This window comes from Loxodonta africana, chromosome 1, assembly GCF_030014295.1.
Source record: "Loxodonta africana isolate mLoxAfr1 chromosome 1, mLoxAfr1.hap2, whole genome shotgun sequence".
Classification (NCBI taxonomy): Eukaryota; Metazoa; Chordata; class Mammalia; order Proboscidea; family Elephantidae; genus Loxodonta; species Loxodonta africana.
In genome coordinates, this window is record NC_087342.1 from 212526337 (window position 1) to 212551627 (window position 25291).

The 25291-nt window shown below is 41.1% G+C and overlaps 1 protein-coding gene across 1 annotated transcript in view; it reads left to right on the forward strand.

Annotated features, from left to right (window-relative positions):
* Positions 1 to 24501, forward strand: part of ZC2HC1B (zinc finger C2HC-type containing 1B) — a 64425-nt gene extending 39924 nt beyond the window's left edge. The window contains exons 5-7 of the mRNA XM_003403978.4: positions 11935 to 12074; positions 15544 to 15652; positions 23782 to 24501. Coding sequence (XP_003404026.1) covers positions 11935 to 12074; positions 15544 to 15652; positions 23782 to 23852 — 320 coding nt within the window. The 3' untranslated portion in view covers positions 23853 to 24501. The remainder of the gene's footprint in view (positions 1 to 11934; positions 12075 to 15543; positions 15653 to 23781) is intronic.
* Positions 24502 to 25291: the final 790 nt, after the last annotated feature.

A 25291-nucleotide genomic window follows, 5' to 3' on the forward strand; every position in this document is an offset into this window, starting at 1 on the left:
AATATTTTCCCCATGGAATCCTTCACTATTGCAACTCGAGGCTTGAATTTTTTCTTCAGTTCTTTCAGCTTGAGAAACGCCGAGCGTGTTCTTCCCTTTTGGTTTTCCATCTCCAGCTCTCTGCACATGTCATTATAATACTTTACTTTGTCTTCTGGAGAGGCACTTTGAAATCTTCTGTTCAGTTCTTTTACTTCATCAATTCTTCCTTTTGCTTCAGCCGCTCGATGCTCAAGAGGAAGTTTCAGAGTCTCCTCTGACATCCATCTTGGTCTTTTCTTTCTCTCCTGTCTTTTCAGTGGCCTCTTGCTTTCTTCATGGATGATGTCATTCCACAACTCGTCTGGTCTTCGGTCACTAGTGTTCAATGTGTCAAATCTATTCTTGAGATGGTCTCTAAATTCAGGTGGGATATACTCAAGGTCATATTTTGGCTCTCATGGACTTGCTCTGATTTTCTTCAATTTCAGCTTGAACTTGCATATGAGCAATTGATAGTCTGTTCCACAGTCGGCCCCTGGCCTTGTTCTGACTGATGATATTGAGCTTTTCCATTGTCTCTTTCCACAGATGTAGTCCATTTGATTTCTGTGTGTTCCATCTGGCGAGGTCCATGTGTATAGCCGCCGTTTATGTTGGTGAAAGAAGGTATTTGCAATGAAAAAGTCGTTGGTCTTGCAAAATTCTATCATTCGATCTCTGGCATTGTTTCTATCATCAAGGCCATATTTTCTAACTAATGATCCTTCTTCTTTGTTTCCAACTTCCGCATTCCAATCACCAGTAATTATCAATGCATCTTGATTGCATGTTTGATCAATTTCAGACTGCAGCAGCTGATAAAAATCTTCTATTTCTTCATCTTTGGCCCTAGTGGTTGGTGCGTAAATTTGAATAATAGTCATATTAACTGGTCTTCCTTGTAGGCGTATGGATATTATCCTATCACTGACAGCGTTGTACTTCAGGATAGACCTTGAAATGTTCCTTTTGATGATGAATGCAACACCATTCCTCTTCGAGTTGTAATTCCCAGCATAGTAGACTATATGATTGTCCAATTCAAAATGGCCAATACCAGTCCATTTCAGCTCACTAATGCCTAGGATATCGATGTTTATGTGTTCCATTTCATTTTTGACGATTTCCAATTTTCCTAGATTCATACTTTGTACATTCCAGGTTCGATTATTAATGGATGTTTGCAGCTGTTTCTTCTCATTTTGAGTCATGCCACATCAGCAAATGAAGGTTCCAAAAGCTTTACTCCATCCACGTCATTGAGGTCAATGCTATTTTGAGGATGCAGCTCTTCCCCATTCATCTTTTGAGTGCCTTCCAAACTGGGGGGCTCATCTTTCAGCACTATATCAGACAATATTCTGCTGCTATTCATAAGGTTTTCACTTTTCAGAAGTAAACTGCCGGGTCCTTCTTCCTATTCCGTCTTAGTCTGGAAGCTCAGCTGAAACCTGTCCTCCATGGTACTGAAGGAAAAACTCCAAGCTGCTCTGAAGGCATTGGTGAAAAATAAGGCTCCAGGAATTGATGGAATATCAATTGAGATGTTTCAACAAACAGATGCAGCACTGGAGGTGCTCACTCGTCTATGCCAAGAAATATGGAAGACAGCTTCCTGGCCAACTGACTGGAAGAGATCCATATTTATGCCTATTCCCAAGAAAGGTGATCCAACCAAATGTGGAAATTATTGAACAATATCATTAATATCACACACAAGCAAAATTTTGCTGAAGATCATTCAAAAATGGCTGCAGCAGTATATCAACAGGGAACTGCCAGAAATTCAGGCCAGTTTCAGAAGAGGATGTGGAACCAGGGATATCATTGCTGATGTCAGGTGGATCCTGGCTGAAAGCAGAGAATACCCGAAGGATTTTTACCTGTGTTTTATTGATTATGCAAAGGCATTTGACTTTGTGGATCATAAGAAACTATGGATAACACCGCGAAGAATGGGAATTTCAGAACACTTAATTGTGCTCATGAGGAACCTTTACATAGATGAAGAGGCAGTTGTTTGGACAGAACAAGGGCATACTGCTTGGTTTAAAGCCAGGAAAGGTGTGCGTCAGGGTTGTATTTTTTCACCATACCTATTTAATCTGTATGCTGAACAAATAATCTGAGAAGCTGGACTACATGAAGAAGAACGGGGCATCAAGATTGGAGGAAGGCTCATTAAGAACCTGCGTTATGCAGATGACACAACATTGCTTGCTGGAAGTGAAGAGGGCTTGAAGTACTTACTAATGAAGATCAAAAACCACAGCCTTCAGTATGGATTACACCTCAACATAAAGAAAACAAAAATCCTCACAACCGGACCAATGAGCAACATCATGATAAACGGAGAAAAGATTGAAGTTGTCAAAGATGTCATTTTACTTGGATCTACAATCAATAGCCATGGAAGCAGCAGTCAAGAAATCAAAAGACGCATTGCATTGGGCAAATCTGCTGCAAAGGACCTCTTCAAAGTGTTGAAGAGCAAAGATGTCACCTTGAAGACTAAGGTGCACCTGACCCAAGCCATGGTATTTTCAATCGCATCATATGCATGTGAAAGCTGGACAATGAATAAGGAAAATGGAAAAAGAGTTGACACCTTTGAATTGTGGTGTTGGCAAAGAATATTGAATATACCATGGACTGCCAAAAGAACAAACAAATCTGTCTTAGAAGAAGTACAACCAGAATGCTCCTTAGAAGTAAGGATGGCGAGACTGCGTCTTACATACTTTGGACATGTTGTCAGGAGGGATCAGTCCCTGAGAAGGACATCATGCTTGGCAGAGTACAGGGTCAGCGGAAAAGAGCAAGACCCTCAACGAGGTGGATTGACACAGTGGCTGCAACAATGAGTTCAAGCATAACAACGATTTTAAGGATGGAGCAGGACCGGGCAGTGTTTCGTTCTGTTGTGCATAGGGTGGCTATAAGTCGGAACCAACTCGACAGCACCTAACAACAACAAGAAATAACCCAGTAGTTTTTTTGAGCAAGGTGTTGTTCAATTTCCATGTGTTTGGGTCTTTTTCCCCTGCTTTTTCTGTTATTGATTTTTACTTTTATGGCTTTATGGTCAGAAAAGATGCTTTGTAATATTTTGATGCTTTCGATTCTGTTAAGGCTTGCTTTGTGGACTAATATGTGGTCTATTCTGGAGAATGTTTAATGTGCTTTGAAAAAGAAAGGGTAGTTGGCTGCTGTTGGGTGGAGTGTTCTATATATGTCTATGAAATCAAGTTGGTTGACTGTGGTGTTTAGATCTTCTTTGTCTTTATTGAGCTTCTTTCTGGATGTTCTGTCCTTCACCGAAAGTGGTGTGTTGAAGTCTCCTACTATTATTATGGCGCTATTTCTCTTTTCAATGCTATTAAAGTTTGTTTTGTGTTATTTTGGAGACCTGTCATTAGGTGCATAACTATTTATTATGGTTATATCTTCCTGGTCTATTGACCCTTTAATTATTATATAGTGTCCTTCCTTATCCTTTGTGGTGGATTTTGCTTTAAAGTCTATTTTGTCAGAGATTAATATTGCCACTTGTGCTGTTTTTTGATTGTTATTTGCTTGATATATTTTCTTCCATCCTTTGAGTTTTAGTTTGTGTCTTTAAGGTGTGTCTCTTGTAGGCAGCGTATAGACAGGTCCTGTTTTTTTTTTTATCCATTCCACCACTCTGTCTCTTTATTGGTACATTTAGTCCGTTAGATTCAGTGTAATTATTGATAGGTATGAGTTCAGTGCTGTCATTTTGATGTCTTTTTTTGTGTGTCATTGACTGTTTCTTTGTTGCATTTAATTTTCTGTGCTGAGTCATTTTTATGTATTTTCTTTTCACCTTTTTGTTGTTGATTTTGTATTCTCTGAGTCTTTATGTTTTTCTTGTTTTTAATTTTGATTTGTAGGATTGTTAGTTTCCTTTGTGGTTATCTCAATATTTACATATATTTTTCTAAGTTTAAGCCAATCTTTTATTTCTTTATATTGCCTTGACTTCCTCTCCATATGAAAGATCTAAAACTACATCATTTAGTCCCTCTTTTTTTTTTTAATGTTGTCATCTCTTACATATTGATGTCTCTGTTACCCTCTTTTCAGTGTTTTAGCTTTGATGTATTTTTGTGACTTCCCTGTCTGGGTTGATATGTGGTTGTTTTGTCCTGTGTTCTAGTCTTGGGTTGTTATCTGACGTTATTGATTTTCTAACTGGAGGACTCCCTTTAATATTTCTTATAATTTTGGTTTGGGTTTTAGAAACTCCCTTAATTTCTGTTTCTCTGGAAATGTCCTAATTTCGCAATTGTATTTGAGCGATAGCTTTGCTGGATATATGCTTCTGGCTGGCAGTTCTTTTCCTTCAAGGCTTTATATATGTCATCCTGTTGCCTTCTTGCCTGCGTGGTTTCTGCTGAGTAGTAAGCTTAGTCTTACTCACTCTCCTTTGTAGATGACTTTTCGTTTATCCCTAGCCGCTCTTAAAATTTTCTCTTTATCTTTGGATTTGGCAAGTGTCTTAGTTATCTAGTGCTGCCATAGCAGAAATACCACAAGTGGATGGCTTTAACAAAGGAAAATTTATTTTCTCACAGTCTAGTAGGTTACAGGTCCAAATTCAGAACGTCGGCTCCAGGGGAAAGCTTTCTTTCTCTGTCAGCTCTGGAGGAAGATCCCTGTCCTCAAGCTTCCCCTGGTCGAGGATCTTCTCAGGCACGGGGAGCCCGTGTTCAAAGGATGTTCTCTGCTCCTGGTGCTGCTTTCTTGGTGGTATGAAGTCCCCAACTCTCTGATTGCTTCCCTTTCTTTTTATCTCTTGAGAGATAAAAGGTGGTGCAGGCCACACCCCTGGGAAACTCCCTTTACCTTGGATCAGGGAGGTGACCTGAGTAAGGGTGGTGTTACAATCCCACTCTAATCCTCTCAACATAAAATTACAATCACAAAACGGAGGACAGCCACACAATACTGGGAATCATGGCCTAACCAAGCTGACACATATTTTGGGGGCGGGGCAAGATTCAATCCATGACAGCAAGTTTGATTATAACATGTCTTGGTGACTTTCTTTTGGGATCTACCTTGTGTAGGGTTCAATGAGCTTCTTGGATAGGTATCTTCTCCTCTCTCATGATATCAAGGAAGTTTTCTGCCAATAGATCTTTAACAATTCTCTGTATTTTCTGTTATCCCCCTGTTCTGGTGTTCCAATCAGTCGAAGGTTATTCCTCTTGATAGAGTCCCACATAATTCTTACGGTTTCTTCATTTTTAAAAATTCTTTTGTCTGATTTTTCCTCAAATATATTGGTGTCAAGTGCTTTATCTTCAGTCTCACTAATTCTGACTTCCACTACCTCAATTCTGCTCCTATGACATTCTATTGAGTGTGTAATTCTGAGATTTTATTGTTAATCTTTTGGATTTCTGTTTGCTGTCTCTTTATGGATTCTTGCAGCCTATTAAATTTATCATTATGCTCTTGTATAACTTTCTTAAGTTCCTCTATTGTTTCATCTGTGTGTTTTTTGGCTTGTTCTGTGTTTTGCCTGATTTCCTTCCTGATCTCTTGAACAGCTCTCTATGTTAATCTTTTGAATTCTACCTCTGGTATTTCCAAAAAATTCTCTTCGTCTGGAAAGTTTCTTAATTCTTTGTTTTGGGCACTTGCTGAAGCCATCATGATCTGTCTCTATATGTGATCTGATATTGACTGTTGTCTCCGAGCCAGAAATAAGTTATTATATTTATTTATTTTATGTTTGCTTACTGTGTCCTAGCTTCTTGTTTTGTTTCGATATGCCCAAATAGGCTGGTAATGTGAGCTAGTTTGGTTATTGGTATCTTTGAAGCTCTCACGTCCTGTCATCAGGTGATTAGAGCCATTACTAGGTATGTGAGCCTAGGAGTCTGTTTACTTTTCTTGTATGGATTCAGCTCAGGTGTCCAGATAGTCAGTCACCAAGTGTGTGGTGCAGGTCCTAGACAGGCACAGGTGATTGGCATAGGCACAGGTATCTGGCTGCAACAAGGAGTCATGCGATGAGCAATGCAGGGGGCTGATGGCTGCCCCTGGGTGTCTGGGAGGGAAGCTCATCCTTGTTCCCTAGAATATGTAGGTGGGTGGGTTTTGCAGCCAGACTCTGGGGTCCAATGCTGTTGGCTGTAAGGATTGGGAGGGAGCACTTATTCTTGGACTCCTGTCACCAGTGGCTAGGTAGCATGGGTGGAGCCACCAGTCCTCCAGCCCTTGATATGGGTAGGTGAGGACCCTGCTTAATGAGCAGAGCGGTATCCAATGTCACGAATCTGCCACTCCCCCTTATAGCTGATATAGTTGAAAATAGGCTTCAGGTATATACCCTGTTGCACTGTGCTAATGAGGGCCTACACTGTTGAAATAGGCCCACACAGGTCTATGTGGGGAAAGGCATTCAAAGTCTGTGGACTACTTATGCCTGTACCTAGGAAAAGGGGCTGTGCCCTTCCTGAATTCCCAGCTTAGGGGAGCTGGCAGATTATTTTTTTCCTGTTTGTTAATTTGTTCCCTCTCCAAAGCCAGGAGAATGGCTCAGTATGCTCCATGGGTCCTGCTTCCAGCCCAGGGAACTCAGCAATCACTGGGAGGGTTCAGGTAAATGGGGGAGAGTTTCTTTCTAAAGGGGACTTTTTTTGCTCCAACCGGTAGGTTAGATGCATTTACTTATCTGTTGTTGATTGAGCACCACTTCTCACTGGTTCTGGAGGGTTGAGCAGAGTCTCCACTGTTTGGTCTCTCCTGCTGTGGAAAGCATGTCCCAAGCAACACTGCCTGCCTTACCGCGCACAGTAGCCAATCCTGCCTGCGTGGTGCCAGTTTCCACCAGGTCAAGTCTGGCAACTTCTTACAGTTTCTGAACCATCTCTCTCTCCCCCTGCTACTCAGTCTAATTCTTCAACTTTGCTTTTAATGTTCAACATTCCTAGATTGTCATATATAATTGATTCACTTATTTTTTCAGGTCTTTGTTGTAAGAGGGACCACAGGAAGCATCTGACTACTTTGCCATCTTGGCTCTGCCTTCTACCACACTTCAGATTTGTTTTCTCCTTGGTGGCATATAGTGCCAAGAAAGTAGTAAGGTAACAATGAATATATGAACAAGTAGGGTCAAGAAAGCAACTCAGTTAATGCCATAATCATTGTCTTTGCCTTATGTGAGTAGGGTTTATGGGAGCAGCATTTCTGATGTAAAACTTGACTTTCCTGCTGGTAAAAATGAAGAAATAACCACCAAGCCAAGAGCCAAGTTCTAGATGATTTTCTGCACTGTCCTAAATGAATTTTGAATGATAATGGCACTTTCTATTTTACTTTTTCTAAGCCGTTTCACTAAGTGGCATCACTAGGGTTGTTGTCACCCAGTGGGGTAATTCATGGTGTCACCCCCCCCCCACCCAATGGTCCTTCTCCCGTACCAGACCATACAGAATCCTTAGTAATGTTTTTTGTACTAATGTTACTCGTAAATCGTAATTTCTGTATATCACTGTTTCTTTCCCTTTACTTACTACTTCATTCTCAAAAAAAGTTATTGGTTCGCAAATACTAGTTACCACAATATTGTAGCTAAACACCACAAAACTTGACAAAATCAGTGGTTATAAAAACAACGATGCATGCAGATGCCACGCAGACGAAACCATGTGATTCGAGGCATCATTGTAATTGGCTAATAATAACAGCTCTGACTGGAGCACATTAAAACCCAAAAAACAAACCTGTTGCCATCAAGTTGATTCCAACTCATAGCCACCCTGTTGGACAGACTAAAATTGCCACATAGGGTTTCCAAGGAGCGACTGGTGGATTTGAACTGCTGAACTTCTGGCTAGCAGCTGAGCTCTTAGCCATTGTGCCACATCAATTTTCATCTGCCATGGCTCAGGAGCACATTAGAAGTTTCAAAAAGTACATTAGCATAGAGTTTTTAGCCTTGTAGGTATATTGAGTCTGTTCTGACATCCATTTTGATCTTTGCTTTCCTGTCTCTTTAATGACCTTTTGCTTTCTTCACATATGATGTCCTTGATGACATTCCACAACTCATCTGATCTTGGGTCATTAGCGTTCAATGCATCAAAACTGTTCTTGAGATGGTCTCTAAATTCAGGTGGGATATACTGAAGTTCATATTTTGGCTCTCATGGACTTGTTCAAATTTTCTTCAGCTTCAACTTGAACTTGCATATGAGCAATTGATGGTCAGTTCTGAAGTCAGCCCTGGCCTTGTTCTGACTGATGATATCAAGCCTTTCCATCATGTCTTTCCACAGATATAGTAAATTTGATTTCTGTGTATTCTGTCTGGTGAGGTCCATGTGTATAGTCACTGTTTGTGTTGTTATAAAAGGTATTTGCAATGAAGAGGTTCTTGGTCTTACAAAAATTCTATCATGTGATCTCCAACATCATTTCTATCACCAAGGCCATGTTTTCTAACTACCAATCCTTCTTCTTTGTTTCCAACTTTTGCATTCCATTGCCAGTAATTATCAGTGCATCTTGATTGCATGTTTGGTCAATTTCAGACTATAGAAGTTGGTAAAAAAATATTCAGTTTCCTCATCTTTAGGATTAGTGGTTGGTGCGTAAATTTGAATAATACTACTATTAGCTGGTCTTCCTTACAGGCATGTAGATATTATCCTATGACTGACAGGATTGTACTTCAGGATTGATCTTGAAATGTTCTTTTAGATGATGAACGTGACGCCATTCCTCTTCAGTTTGTCATTCCCAGCATAATACACCACATGATTGTCTGATTCAAAATGCCCAATACCAGTCCATTTCAGCTCACTAACGCCTGGGATACCGAAGTTTATGTGATCCATTTCATTTTTGACGACTTTCAATTCTCCTAGATTTGGACTTAGTACATTCCATGTTCCAATCATTAATGGATGTTTGCAGCTGTTTCCTCTCATTTTGAGTTGTGCTACATCAACAAAGAAAGCTTGACTCTCTCCACATCCGTAAGTTTGACTACTTCGAGTAAGCAGCTCTCCACCAGTCATCTTTTGAGTGCCTTCCAACCTGAGGGGCTCATCTTCCAACACTATATCACACAGTGTTCCACTGCTGTTTGTAAGGTTTTCACTGGCCAATTTTTTCAGAAGTAGACTGCCAGGTCCTTCTTCCTAGTCTGTCTTAGTCTGGAAGCTCTGCTGAAACCTGTCCACCATGGGTGACCCTGCGGGTATTTGAAATACCCAGTAACATAGCTTCCAGCATTGTAGCAACACACAATCCACCACAGAATGACAAAATGACAGATGCGTGGAGCTGCTGTTGAATGTAAGGTAGCAAAAAGAAAAGGAAGAAATGATGAGGTGAAAGAGCTGAACAGAAGATTTCAAAGGGCGGCTTAAGAAGACAAAGTAAAGTATTATAACGAAATGTGAAAAGACCTAGAGTTAGAAAACCAAAAGGGAAAAACATGCTCTGCATTTCTCAAGCTGAAAGAAGTGAAAAAAAAATTCAAGCTTCAAGTTGCAATATTGAAGGATTCTATGGGAAAAATATTAAGCAATGCAGGAAGCATCAAAAGAAGGTGGAAGGAATACACAGAGTCACTATACCAAAAAGAATTGGTCAATATTCAGGTGTATGCTGAGCAAGTAATCTTAACAGCAACCTATGAAATCATAGGTGATTTGTAGGTGGTACAAATGGTTAAGTGCTCAACTACTAACTGAAAGGTTGGGTGGTTCACATCTACCCGGGGTGCCTCAGGAGAAAGGCCTGGTAATCTACTTCAGAAGAATCAGGCATTGAAAGCCCTATGGAATACAGTGAGAGTCTGAAACACATGGGGTCACCATGAGTCAGAATCAGCTCGATGGAAGCTGGTTTACTGTTTAGGTACTGAGGAAATGGAGGTTCAGTAGGCTGAGGAGCTTGGCTAAGTTCGTATACATAGCAAATGAAGAGCTAGGAATCAAAACCAGTCAGACCAACTGCAGAGCCTTCATCCCTTCCCAATGCTGGCCTCTTTGGGTTTTTTTTCAGGGCATTTAGTATCATGTGAAAATGTAAACTTATATGTGTCTGTATTAGAATGCTTACTCCTTGACTGAAGATAATTCCAGGTATAAAACAGTGCTGGGCACATAGCAGATGTTCAATAACTATTGAATTAATGGTTAGATACTGCTTAACAGAGACTAAAATCAAGAGTTAGGCTAGCTAGATAATTTCTAAGTGCTAACATTTTTATATTTTATGTGTATTCATTTTAATTCAATGGTTTATTCAAAAAGAACACTCTTCCTAATTGCTTAAAAAGATGACTTGCAAAAAGCTCTTGACTATGAAGACATCGCTGCATTATGTATCCACCCACACTTGTAGACATTTTGACTATATATTAATCCAAACTTCCGTACAGAGTTTTAGGCTGGTGCTGTCTCAGACCCATCCTGGGGAGAGAGTTATGCTTTTGTGTGGCACATATTCACATTAAAGTTGCCTAAGACAAAAGAGGAGTCCCTGGGTAGTACAAGTGGTTTATACACTGGACTGCTAGCTGAAAGGTTGGAGATTTGAGTCCACCTAGGGGTTCCTTGAAAGAAAGGGCTGGCAATCTACTTCTGAAACATCAGCCATGGAAAGCTCTTTGGAGCACAGTTCTACTCTGACAGACATGGCGTTGCCATGAGTTGTAGTCAACTCCACAGAAACTGGTACTGATAAGACAAAAGAAAAAAAAGCCAAAAAGAAAAAAGAAGGAAAGAAAACCCATCTTGCTTTAGAGGCACAGGCTCCAACCTGGCTTTGCTGTGAGCAGCTCCAGGTTCTAAGAAGACCTTGGCTTGTTCTCACTTCCCAGTCCTCTCACTGGCCAATTCAATTATGTCTGGTAATTGCAAATGAAAGACAACTTGAGGAAAGTGGATATTACGCAGAACCACAGAAGTCCTAGGGCCAACGGGAGCCACCTGGGACATCGGGATCACTGGACGCCGAGGCTGTTTCTGGAACCACTTTCCTATCACCCCTTCTTCCCCCTTTCTCCGTTTCTCTTTTGACCTCCACCTTCTTTCCTTTTACTAACCCCCTTCCTGCACGTATTATTTGTCTCCTCACTGAGAAGTTATGTGAAAACATCCAGCTGCTGCTGAAGCAGTGTGTCTTTGCCAGTGACATTGGCTTCAAACCTCATCCTCTAAGCTCACATTGTGAAACAACTTATCTCCCTGTGTAGCTGTGTAACTCCTGTGTGACCTTCTGTCCCACTCAGCATCACAACCTGGGCTTTTGAATCTTCTATGGCCTTCTGAACTTGCAATGCTCACATTCTGAGATTCCAGGACTACTTTCTTTACATAAGCAACAGCCGACTAACTAGTTGCCATAGTTCTGTAGTGTCAGTTCCAATTCAAGGAGACCCCATGTGTGTCAGAGAAGAACGGTGCTCCACAGGGTTTTCGGTGCCTTATTTTTCAGAAGTTGAGCTCCAGGCCTTTGGGTGGACTTGAACCTCTAACCTTTTGGTTAGCAGCCAAGAGCGTTCACCATTTGCACCTCCCAGGGACTGCTTTTTTACACGAGGACTCACTAAATAATTCATTTAAATTGGTAAGTTTCCTAAATACAATTAAATCTGTTTTCTAAAAGATATGCCCTGTAAACATTTGAAGGACACATGAACTGAATTGAATGAGTAGGGGGATAAATTTTTCTCCCCACCATGTCCCGTATTTGAGCCCTTGCATGCCTCCCTCTCTGAAATAGGCTGTCTCAGACCAAACCTTGGGACCTTATTTCAGGCTCGAGCAGAGTTCATCGTCTATTTTTTTCATATCCTCCATTTCGTAGTTGTTTTTTAAAGCATTAATTTCCTTTTATTGTTACCTTCACATTCAGATTATATTCAATGCCCATATTGTATGAGGAGATTTAATGAAACAGCAGCCAATCGACATATTAATTTCTGCAAGGATCAGTCTTCTCGCCGAGTCTTTGATCCAGCCCAGACAGCAGCCAAATTGGTATCCAGAGCCCAGGTAAATCTCTCTCCCTTAGTGGTGGCTCTTGTGCCCTTGCATGCCTGGAGCAAGCAGGTAGGATTTGCCAGCGAAACACGATTGCCCATCCTAAGAATTGTGTCAGAGACCTCACAACAGTAACTGGCTCCGGTGGGGATCTGCTGCTTTTGCAGGATGGTTTCCAGCCAACAGCACCTTTGGGTGTTATAGAAAAAGATATTTCTAACACACTTAAAGCATCTTAGCATGAAGACTTGACTATATACATAGTGTATCTACAGTATTAGGGGCAACTCTGTTTATCCAAAGGTGATTATCAGCCTTAACCACCAGAAAAGAGTGGTGACCCTGAAGTGACAGTGGACCAAGAGGGGAAAAGTGTCACAAAGGCATTGTCCTACAGCTCCCGTGATATACTCTGTAGAGGAGGGGTTTTCAGCCTTTGACTTAAAGCCACAGAATCAACAAGTTAAAGGGGTACATGGATGAATGGAAGCAGCTGTTAGAAATGGTACAAAAACAGGTAAAATGACAACCCGACAGGGAGACCATGAGTCTATAAACATAGCTGGAACTTGAGGCAGCAAACAACTTCATGCACATCAAAGGTCCAACCCCAGGGACATAACTTACAGTCCAGCATAAAAACATACGGATGGCTCAGACTTTAAGAAAAGATTTAATTCTCCTGAATACTTTGTGTAACAAACACATTGAGATTTCTGTTGAAGCCAGTATCTAATGGGGGTAGACCCCACAGAAGATAGACTCTGAGTTCTTTCCCCACACACCTTAAATAGTTATGAACTATCTCCTCTGTAGGAACTGGGTGATCAAGGATATGCAATCCAAAGAAGAAGGCTACCTTGGAAGCAATACCCATAAGAAAGTGTGGTGGTTGGCGTAGATAAGAGTGCTGTGGAGGGAAGCCTCTGTGATTCATGGAAGGCTGCAACATTTTTCCCTTAAAAATAAAAATGGGCTCACCAGCTTAGAGCTGGAGTGGGGATGACATGGCACACCAAATGTCCAGCATGTGGAAGAGTGGCCGGGGATGGGATGATGAGGGGGCAGCCCACATCCTGAAGGGCCTTGACTGAACTAGTTCAGAGAGGAGAGAAAGGAATTGGTTGGAGAGGTGCCCTAAAATTGGAGGACAGCCAGGCTTGAGGGCCTGGAACCAGGAAGTGGAAAGCCACTGGAACCCAGACAGTCCTTCCTTCCATCTGCTCTCCTTCCTGCTATGCTCTCGCTTTCTTCTGTCTCTTCACACTGGCCTTCTCAGCTTTTCTGTCCACTTGTAGACTGCAATGGCATAGAATGGGCTATTTTAGAAAGATTGCCTTGGCAACTGGTGTCTAAGATGCATTGGACAGGAGACTAGTTAGCAGCCTCAGCCATAGGGAAAGAATGAGCCTGGAATGAGAGGACTGGGGGGTGTGTGTGTGAGAGATAATTTGAGAAATAATTTATGGGGCTGTGAAACTGACCGGATATGGGGTAAAGAGGGGGAGGTCAAGGCTGACGATTACATTTTTAGCTCCAGAGCCTGGACAGATATAATACTATAAATCTATAGAAAGGAACGCAGGAGGGAGAAAATAGATGTGTTGGGTGGGTGGCGGGGCGGAGGGGAGGGAGATGGTTATGATAGATATAGTTTTTGAGATTCAGTCTTTATACATATGATAGCATGGGAAGCAGTACAATGTAGAAAGAGCCAGGACTCTGGAATCCACAGTCAGGTTTGAATTTCAGTTCTACAATTGATTAGCTATAGGTTAACTTGGGTGAGTTACTAAAATTCTTTGAGATTCACTTTCATCTGCAAAATTTGGTGTCGATAGTACGTATCTTTCAGAGTTGTTGGGCGGATTATAAGTAACATCAGTAAAATGCCTTGCTCACTGCCTTGCACATAGTTCTTCAAAATATGTCAGTTCCTCTGCCCTTCCTATAAGCACGCTGGCCCATTTTCTTCCCTCTCTGAAGTCCCTGGGTGGTGCAAACAATTAACACTCTTGGCTGCTAACCCAAAGGTTAGAAGTTTGAGTCCTCTCAGAGGTGCCTCAGAAAAAAAGACTTGATGATCTGCTTTTGAAAAAAATCAGCTATGGGAAGACCCTATGAAGCGCAGTTCTATCCCACCACACACGGGGTCTCCAGGAGTTGGGGTCAACTAGACAGCAATTCCCCCCACCCCGGAAGTTGTTTCCTGTTTATTGGATAAGCACCACAGTTTTGGAGGGATATGACTACTTTGGGCTTTAATTCAACTTAATTTCGGAAAGGTTTCTAACTCTACCTACACTTTCTAAAGCAGTGGAGGGAGAGATACATTTGTGGGGATGGTTCCTCTAACCAGGCCACGCAGCTCGGTCTCTCCCGTGGGACCCGAGAGCAGAACGAGCAGCAGACGTCAGCGCTTTTTGTTCCTGAGGAAGGCCATCTGGACATCCCTGAGTATAACCAGTGACTTGGCCTCCTTCCTCTCCTTGTTTTCCAGAGCTAAGTGGTGATTGGGAACACAGAAGAAAAAATGCTTGCTTTCTGAATTCCTTCACTCACCCTAGAGTATATCTGAACAGCATTATTTGTTTCCCCTCTGCCGGCTTCAACTCGGGGCCTTGCCTAATAGCACAGCTTATTCAGAAGTGGAACAAAAAGGGAGGCGTCGTTTTCTCTTTCAAGGGCTGTTCGCAGCACGGGCAGAAATGTGTTTCTATTTTAAACATAATCAACTTTAAAAAATGGGTCATACCCTTACCCAAAAAAAGCCCAATCTGGGCCTCTAAAAATAGCTTTGTTTGGATGGGGAACAAGCTGCCTGCTGTCATCTCAACGCCACCCTAGCCCAAGTGGGAATTCTCACTCTGAGTTACAGGTTATCTTTGAAAGGTAGTTTCCATGGAAATAGAGGTCGGACCATAAGGAGGTAGAAAGGAGCTCTTCAGAAGCCTTTTGGTGCTTGTTTTGTTTTCGCGTAACTATGCTGCTGCTGCTGGTCTGCTCCCAGACTCATCAGCTGCAGATCTGCCGGGAGAGCCGGTGGGGATGTTGGGATTCCATGTTACAAACATTTGCTGCCTGCCAATCTCTGTTTTTCTTCTCTGTCTGTGTGTTAAAAAACAAAATCATCTTCAACTGTAATGAAAAAGTAAACCGTTCCATAACTACCCTTGTTGACATGAAATTACTTCTTATGTCTCCGTACAGCTAGTTTGATAGGATTTATGTACTACCACTCCCCCAAAGGCTTAATTATGGGGTGAGAGCCCACAAACCCAGATATGGCTTTAAGCACCAGCAAGGAGGACAGGAACCACGCTTACTGGGGTGGAGGACATGTGTTCCCCCTTCCCCTGGGTACAGGGACCCCCTGAAATGACTCCAGTCTGCTGCTGATCGAAGTGGCAATTGTTGTACCTCCTGTGTGATACCTGAGATTACAGAACTGCTGTCTCTGTCCTTCTTTCACCCTCTGTAGGGTCGGGCTCAGATGAGCCCCCCAAAAGAACCAACTGTGACAAGTGCCGTGGGAGCATTGCTACAGAACAGGGCCTTGCAGGCCACCAGCGTGGTTCCAAACCAGTCAGGTGAGTCAGAGTGAGTGAGTCAATGAGGGGTGTCCGAGGGACCGTGATTGCCCTTGGGGTTCATCATTAGTTGGCCAAAGGTGTAATGACTTTCAGTGTTGCTTTTGTATAGAAAGATATTTTGCGTTATGATAACCACCATTATAGTATTCATTGTGCACCAAATCTATTTCATTTAATCCCCACCATAACCCTCCAAATGTTTTATTCAATTAAATGTTATTGTGCTCTAGGTGGAAGTTTACAACTCAAGTTAGTTTCTCATTCAAAAACGTATACACATATTGTTTTGTGGCGTCAGTTGCTATCCCCGCAACGTGACAGCACTCTCCCTGTTTCCACCCAGGGTTCCCTGTGTCCATTTGTCCAGTTTTTCTGTCCCTTCCTGCCGTCTCATCTTGCTTTTGAGCAGGAGTTGCCTGCTTGGTCTCATATATTTGATTGAACTAAGAAGCACGTTCCTCACAAGTGTGTCATCGTTTGTTTTATAGGCCTGTCTAATCTTTGTGTGAAAAGTGGGCTTCGGGAGTAGCTTTAGTTCTGACTTAGCAGGGTGTCTGGGGACCATATTCTCAGGGGTTCCTACAGTTTCTGTTAGACCAATAAGTCTGGTGTTTTTGGGAATTTGAATTTTGTTCTACATTTTTTCTCCTGCTCTGTTCAGGACTCCCTATTGTGATCCCCAGCGGTTGCTGGTGGTAGCCAGGCACCAACTAGTTCTGGGCTCAGGATGGTGGAGGCTGTGGCTCATGTGATCCATTAGTACTTTAGGCTAATATTTTCCTCGTATCTTTGGTTTTCTTCACTCTCCTTTGCTCCAGACAGGATGGGATCAATAGATGTATCTTTGATGGCTGCTCACAAGCTTTTAAGATTCCAGACACTACTCACCAAAGTAGGATGCAGAATATTTTCTTTATGAACTATGTTATGCCAATTGACCTAGATGTTCCCTGAGGCTATGGTCTCCAGCTCTCAGCCCCAGCAACTTGGTCCCTCAAGGTGTTTAGATGTATCTAGGAAACTTCTATGACTTTGCCTTAGTCAAGTTGTGCTGGGTTCCCCTATATCGTGTGTTGTCTTTCTCTTCACCAAAGTTGACACTTGTTTTCTATCTAGTGGTTTTCCCTCCCCATCCTTCCCCACCCTCATAACCATCAAAGATTTTTTTTTTTCCTGCGTGTAAACCTTTTCTTGAGTTTTTATAATTGTGGTCTCATATAATATTTGTCCTTTTGTGATTGACTTATTTCACAACATAATGCTCTCCAGATTCATCCAAGCTGTGACATATTTCCCAGATTTCATCATTGTTCTTTATTGTTATGTAGTATTCCGTTGTGTGTATATACCATAATTTGATTATCTAGTCATTTGTTGATTGGCAATTGGGTTGTTTCCATCTTTTTGCTATTGTGAATAATGGTGCAATGAACATAAAAAAAAAAATAGGTGTGCATATATATATATTCGTGTGACGGCTCTTAGTTCTCTAGGATATATTCCTAGAAGTAGGATTACTGGATCGAATGGTATTTCTATTTTTAGCTTTTTAAGGAGGCGCCATATTGTTTTCCATAGTAATTGTACCATTTCACATTCCTACCAGCAGTGCATAGGAGATTCAATCTCTCTACTTGCAACCTGTCCAACATTTATTATTTTGTGTTTTTTTGATTAGTGCCAGTATTGTCAGAATGAGATAGTATCTCATTGTAGATTTGATTTGCGTTTCTCTAATGGCTTTTTTTTTTTAATGGCTAGTTATCACGAGCATTTCTTCCTGAGTCTGCTAGCCACCTGAATGTCCTAATGGTGAAGTGTCTGGTCACCTCTTTTACCCATTTTTAATTGGATTATTTGCCTTTTTGTTGTTTAGATGTTGAAATATTTTGTAGATTTTAGAGATTAGACCCTTGTCGGATATGTCATAGCCAAAAAATTTTTACTCAGTCTGCAGGTTCTCTTTTTACTGTTTTGGTGAAATCTTATGAGCATAAGTGTTTAATTTTTAGGAGCTCCCAGTTATCTTATTCCTCTTCTGGCATTTGTACATTGTTAGTTATGATTTGTATTTTTATTTATGCCATGTATTTATTAGGGTCCCTAGCGTTGTACCTAGTTTTTCTTCCCTGATCTTTATCCCTCCAAATATCTGCATTTTATAGAAAGGGGAACAGAGGCTCAGAGAGAATAAGTTGTCCAAGACACACAGCAGAGCTGGATTAGATATCTACTGAGCTATCCCACTTCCTATGGCAGGCTGTAGCATGAATTAACTCATAACCATATTGTCACCTCTGATCAGGAGTCATATTTGGAAGGTATTATCGGAACTCGGTCCCTGGGTGGCACAAACGGTTTGTGCTTCGCTACTAACCGAAAGATTGGTGTTTTGAGCCCATGCAGTATGCCACGGATGGAAGGGTTGTTGATCTGCTTCCATAAACATGACAGCCAAGAAAACCTTGTGGGGCAGTTCTACTCTGTTGCACAGAATCTCCATGAGTCGGAATTGACTTGATGGCAACAGGTTTGGTATATTGGTTTATCAGAACCAGAAGTAAGAACTGCCAGTCTCACAGTTCATAAAGTAACAGCACCAAAAAGCTTTATCAGTATTGTTTTAATTCTTTGTGATTTGCTTTTTATCATGAGCTAGAAATTGGACTGATATTTTAAAAATTCCCTCATAACTTTGTAAACCAAAGTCTTTAAGTTTTTCCTGTTCGGTGAAAACTTAACAATGAACAGAGTAGAAATACCCTACAGGGTTTCCAAGGAGTGGGTGATGGATTTGAACTGCCAACCTTTTGGTTAGCAGCTGTAGTTCTTAACCATTATGCCACCAGGGTTCCACTAACAATGAGGTAGATTTTAGTTTTCACTGAGAAAAAAAATAATCCCAAACTATAGGTGTCTTTCTTTGGTAAAACTTTTACTAACAAACTCTTTTCTAAAGTGTAATGATTGGTGTCCTTCAAAAAAGACTATTTCTTTATACAATAGTTTCTTAATTTCCTCAAAAATATTATGGTTCCCTTCAAGTGAAAAGCACCCCTTTAGGTTTAAGGTTCAAGCTTATTTGCCAAGAATGAAAATTTCTTAATTTACAGGATTAGATAACTTCAGCGATGTGCAAAGTCAAATCAGCCAATAGCAACAGGGGGTTAGAACCACTGCTCTCTGGAATGAGACTGAAGATGGGAGAAGACAACAAGTCAGTGTTATGTTGAAAACAGAGAAGTGTTTCCTTCCTAGGTCTCAATACAGTAACTTCAAAGTTGCAGCAAGGCATAAATGGAAGAGTTCTAACTTAGGACTCAGAAGTCCTGTGGCCCCGTGTGTAATGTTATGAACATTTTGAAGACATCATTCTGACCTATTAGAAAATAGATAAGTAGGCTAGTAGATCTAAACGAAATGGTATCATGTTTGCTCTTAACTAGTTAATGGTGGTTCATAACCACTGTGATGCTGTAAAAGGCAAAGTGCTTCAAATGGCCTATACTAGGCTCTGATCCATCTGACCCCACCTTCTGCTGTTTCTCCCAATCCTGCCCCAGCTAGTGATTTTGGTGTTGTCCTTCAACATTAGGGGCATGAACACTCCCACCTCAGGGCCTTTGCACTGGTTGCTCCTGCTGCTAGAAACAGAAACACTTTCCTGGTAATCTGTGCTGTGCTCACTCACTTCTTTCAGTTTTTTGCTAATGTATCATCTTCGTTTTATCATCTTCCAGAGACTGTATTTAAAATTAACCAAGCTCTTCCTAATTCCCTTTTTAGCTCCCCCTGGCCCCCCCCCCCATTTATCACCATCTAATATTCAATAAAGGAGCCCTGGTGGCGCAGTGGTTAAGAGCTTGGCTGCTAACCGAAGGGTCAGCAGTTCAAATCCACCAGCTGCTCCTTGGAAACCCTATAGGATCACTATGAGTCAGAATTAACTTGACAGAAATGGGTTTGGTTTGGTTTTTAACATTCAATAGACGAAGCCTGGTGGTGCAGTGGTTAAATGCTTGGCTGCTAACTGAAAGGTCGGCAGTTCAAACCCTCCAGCCTCTCCATGGGAAAAACATTGGCAGTCTGTTTCTGTAAAGATTTACAGCCTTGGAAACCCTATGGGGGCAGTTCTACTCTGTCCAATAAGGTCGCTGTGAGTTGGAATCAACTTGACAGTAATGGGTGGGTGAATATTCAGTATATATATATTTAGCTCATTTTGTTTGTCTTTTTTTCTCCCCAAAAATGTAAGAACGTAAATTTCAAAGAGGTAGAGATTTGTCTATTTTTCATTTACCACTATATTCCTACCTTTTAGAACTGTTCATGGCACATATGAGTTCCTCGTTGGACACCAACGCCTGGCACTTAGGGCCCTCCTTGCTGTAGCACCAGCCTTCTGCTCTAACTCAAATTTTTTTCACATCCCAATTGTTTTCTATGCTTTGGCCAAATGGACCATTTGTCTCCAGAGTATGTCCTCTGCATTATTGTTTTTATGTCTTTGTTCATTACTTCAGCTTTTCCCCACTAGTCAAAATGAATGAAATAGAAAAAAGTGGATATCTTGATTCTGTAATTTCTTATTTAAATTACTGGCATATGAATACAGTTGTCATGTTCATTAACTTCCGCAGGCTTTTTGTCTTATTTCAGGTTTAAGACTGTTTAAAATCTAATTTCTTTCCTGTAGCCTCGCCTGTGTACATTTAAAAATAAAATTGCCAGGGTTGTTTGCCACCGAGTTGATTCTGACTCACGGTGACCCCACGTGTGTCGGAGTAGAATTGCTCTGGGTTTTCAAGGCTGTGACTTTTGGAAGCAAATCGATGGGCTTGTCTTTTAAGGTGCCTCTGGGTAGGTTCGAACAGCCAACCTTTTGGCGCTTAACCATTTGCATTACCCAGGATCTCCTTGCCAGTGTTAAAAACCCATTGCTGTCAAGTTGATTCTGACTCATAGCAACCCTATAAGACAGCAGAACTGCCCCAAAGGGTTTCCAAGGAGTGCCTGGTGGATTCAAACTGTGGACCTTTTCGTTAGCAGCTGTGGCTCTTAACCACTATGCCACCAGGGTTTCCGGTGTTAGTGCCTTTTTAATTTAAAAGTCATATTTAATTCCCATCTATTTTGGGGAGGAAGCACTAGCATATTGAGGGAAGCTGACTTCCCTGAAGTGTTTACGGCTTGAAGAAGAGCACTGAGTGCCTGTCGTAAATGTAAAACAGGCCCACGTGTGAATCAACATTGCATCTAGTGTCCATTACTTTTTTTCTGGTTGGCTTTAATCTATTTTTGATAGGCGGCTATCTTTTTACTGGTGGTAGTATTGGGCTTTGCTCTTTCTAGGTTCACAATCAGCAGTTTTTAGGCCACTTGGTGTCACTCTCCTTCCACATAAATCCTATTATAGCCTTTCATCTAGCTGGTAGTCAACCCTCTAAAACTCGGCTTTCATTCTTCAACTCTTGAGTAAAATAAGCATTAGCATGTTTAATAGTAAAATTAGCATTAGCACGTATACCACATGATTCTAAAGTCACAGGGGAAGTACATGTGTTGGACACAATTCTCATCCAAGCCAGAGTCTTGTGAGAAAATCGGGCATGCACAGGAAAACCTCTAATACGAGAGCATGTGATCTTATAAGAAGTTGATAACAACTGCCATGGGTGCTCAAGAGGGTTCCTTCATTCAACTTGCAATTACTCTGCATGGTTGCTTCCCAGGTCCGTGGATTCTTAAAAGTCTAGGGGGGATTGACAGTACAATAATTATGTTTAACATTTAACAGTAAGATAAAAAAGTCCTCAGGGAGTACAAGAGAGAGATCGCCATTGCCTGGGGACTTTATGGTGGAGGTGATGGTTTGAGAGAGGGGAAGCTTCATGGAGGTGGAGGCACTTGGGATGAGCTTTCAGGAGGAGCTGGATTTTGACTAGTGGGGAAAAGCTAAAGTAATGAACAAAGACATAAAAACAATAATACAGAGGACATACTCTGGAAACAAATGGCCCGTTTGGCCAAAGCATAGAAAACAATTGGGATGTGAAGAAGAATTTGAGTTAGAGCAGAAGGCTGGTGCTACAGCAAGGAGGGCCCTAAGTGCCAGGCGTTGGTGTCCAACTTTCTGTGATTAACACCCTCAGACACCGGTGTCACATTTTCTGACATTTGTGTCAGTGCAAGTTAGGCAATCATGAGGGCCCAGGAGCTTTGTTTCCAGGCCCTTTAAGTTGGCCTAACATTTTTTTCTTGAAAAATGGCATTTAGAAGTTTTTTCATATAAGAATTCATTCTTACTGTAGAAATTTTTAAGAAAATGGAGAAAGAGTGTAAAGAAAATAAAAGTTACCCATAATCCCACCACACTAACATGGTCACTGTTAACACTGATATTTTTTTCCAATTCCTTCTTCTATTCACAGTCCTCTTTTTTTCCTTTCATCAGCCTTAGGGTCAGAGTCCACATCCAGTTATACATCCTGATTTTTCCATCTAACACATTTTGAACATTCCCCTGTGGCAGAAGAATTTCTGTGAAAACATAGTATCGTATCACAGAATTACACTATTTAACTTAGCTCTTTTGCTGTTGTTGAACACATGGACTGTTTCAACTTTTTGGGGTACTAAGTAATTCCTTTGTTCATGGACAACTGCCTACCCTTACATTATACACTCTTTTAAGTGCTTCTCATTTTTTACAACATGGAGTAAAGATACTATGACCATCCCCATTTTCCAGGTGAGGAGGCAGGCAGAGAGAGGTTCAGCAACCTGCCCAGGTAACAACAGGAGGTGACAGAGCCGAGCAAATCTTTGTCTACTTTGGGAAAACTGGGTCAAAAAATATAAACATTAAAAAAAAAAAAACATTAAGCCTATAGATATTTGGAAGTTATTTTAGAAAGAGATGTAGCTCTTATACCCTCACAGATTCTAATGTTCAGATGGAAAATAAGTTTGTACCCAGTCAGCAAATATATAATGGCGGCATTTTCTTGAGGCTTGTGGTTTAGAGGGTGGGAAGGTAACATTGAGAAACAGCTTCCTCAGTACCTTGAGACTGAGAGAGATGTTCACTACAAAAATGTAGTCTTGGGATCTAAACCCATTTTGGTTCATACATGCAGTGAATTGTAGCATAAAGGGAGCACAGTTCTACTTTGACACAAATGGGGTCACCATGAGTTGCAATTGACTTGACAGCAACTGTTTGTTTTTTTGGTAGTGTGTACAGCTTTGTTGGCATGGGCTCTGCTTTTATTTCTGAAGCTTGTGGGTTTTAACAAGTTAAGCATCTTAACTTGCACTAGCAGCCCCTCTCCTTACCTAATTTGTATAGCAAAGGCAATGGGTATCCAAGGGTCAGGTGCTGCTGCTTTAGCAGAAGTAAACCATGTATGTCTGGGGACTGAAAGCTCTTTCTGTTCCTATGTCCTTTGACAGTTTGATTCAAAATTCACTTGTGTGGTTTGGTTACGCTCCCTTCATAACACACTAGTTAGAAAGGAGGCCTCTAGGACAAAAAGGACTAATTCCTTTTTATAAAAAAAATTTTCTACAAGAATTTGGTCCCATACCCTGTGGCCAAAACCAGATTGTACTGTAGCATGCTGGTATGCCCCTACTCCATAAAATCCTCCATCCCCATGCCCAACAGTGCTATTGGGCACAAAGGATGGTGCAGTGAATTGATAGAAAATAATCATGGAAGGGAAGGCATTGAAGCCTTCCGTAAACTTAGCAAACCCTTTCCAGTATGAGAGCTGGCTAAGAAGTGTGAAGCAGCAAACACTAGGGTAAGTTTTGAAAGCTGGGGCAGCTGGAGAGGGTTGCTGAGAGTCTTCCAATATAAATGGTGGGTCACCTGAGGTGTTGTCCAAAGAAGGGCCCATTCATGGGCAAATGAAGGACTAGGGGCAGAGAAGAGAAAGCCCTTGAGACAGTCCGAGTCTTCCCTACTATTTGGCCCAGACCAGAGACTACTTGTCTATCAAAAAAAAAAAAATTTTTTTTTTAATCCAATGTGGGAATTTCACAATCATTCCTTCCCCCCTCCCACTCCCTTGCTAATGTTTTGCTTTGACATAATAACAAATCTGTTTATGTTTACAAAGGATTGGCAGCAGATCCTGCTGTTGGAGCAAAACTCAGACAAGGATTTACTAAATCTCCTAAAAAAGATTAACTCCTAGAGGCCAGGTAAGAAAAAACAAAAACAAAAAAAACCTCTAATCCGGGTGTTCAAGATTTAGTTAGGGATCCTTTAAGAGAATAAATCCACAGTGGACAAACCAAAGAGAAATTTGAGCAAACCCTGAGCTGGGTGAACAAAATGTATGCTCTTGAAATTTACTGTTAAACATACAGTTTGAAAAGGATATTCAGTTTTCTATTCTGACTTAAAAGGAAAAGGGACTGAGTCCTCATTTTTGATCTGGGAGGCTACTGCCTGTTCCTTTTTTCCCCAAGTCATTCCTCCCCAAAAAGACAGTTCCCCGAGAGTGACATGGAATGGGATTACTATGAAGTTGGTACTTTTTTTTGATACTGTGAGCTGTTGTGTAGAATAATTAAAATTTTAAAGAATATTTAACATTGTGAATGTGGAAACGGTGAGGTTCTAAAGGAAGTGCTTTTCCTTTCTGCTCTCAGACTGGCTCGCAGACATTGCTCAGCCTGGACAGCTGCGACCCAGGAATACCACCGTAGGGGAAGGAGCAGTAAATGTCTGTTTCCACGCCTGTGGCGTCCTCCTGAGACATCACTTAAAACAAGTAAAACCTGGTTTCAAATTTTCTTATTTACTCCCTTGAAATTTTTCAAAATCAAAGTCATTAAACAGCACATCAATCTGTATAATAATGCTTGATTTAAAGATTCACTTGACTCTCTTTTAAATGGACATTCAACAGGATTTTAAAGAAATGTTCATCTTGGAACCTTTATTCAAAGGGTCAGCATTATTCATTTAGTAGGAAAACTGTTTTTACCCAGTTTTAGTCTACATAATAGCTGTGAAATCCCAGCTTTGATTTTTTTCTAATAAACGTTAAACTATATTTAGTAATTATTCCAATTTTAAATGTTCATCGACATACCATGTAGAAATTTCTCATATACACCAGTGTTTTGGGAGCCGAACAGGTTACAAACATCTCCCACTTTGTTAGGAAGATGTTTTAAATGCCACTTAGTTCTTATTGCAAATCAGAAGTCACCTGTTTGGTGGCCAAGGTGTTTCAACTAGTCCTTCTTTTTGTGGTCTTAAGGGTCGAATGACTCAATGGCAACAGGTTTTTCTTTTTAGGGGTTGATAAACTCTTTATATAAAGACTCTTTTATACTTATAGTTTTCCATCCAAGAACTTTTTCTTAAACTCAAGGAAATTTTAATTAGAAATATTAAGCCATTTTTCCTGTCTAAACTTGACTCTCAAGTTACTCCCACTTGAAGTGCAGTAAACAACATCTGAAACTCTTCTGATACATATTTTGAGGACCAAATGGTATGTTTTATGCTTGAGTGTAACAGGTGTGTGTTCTGGAACTGACTGAAGACAGCAATGAGCCACGTAAAAGTATTTTGGAAGCTTCTATAAATGGACCTTGGGAGGTGTTAGCTGA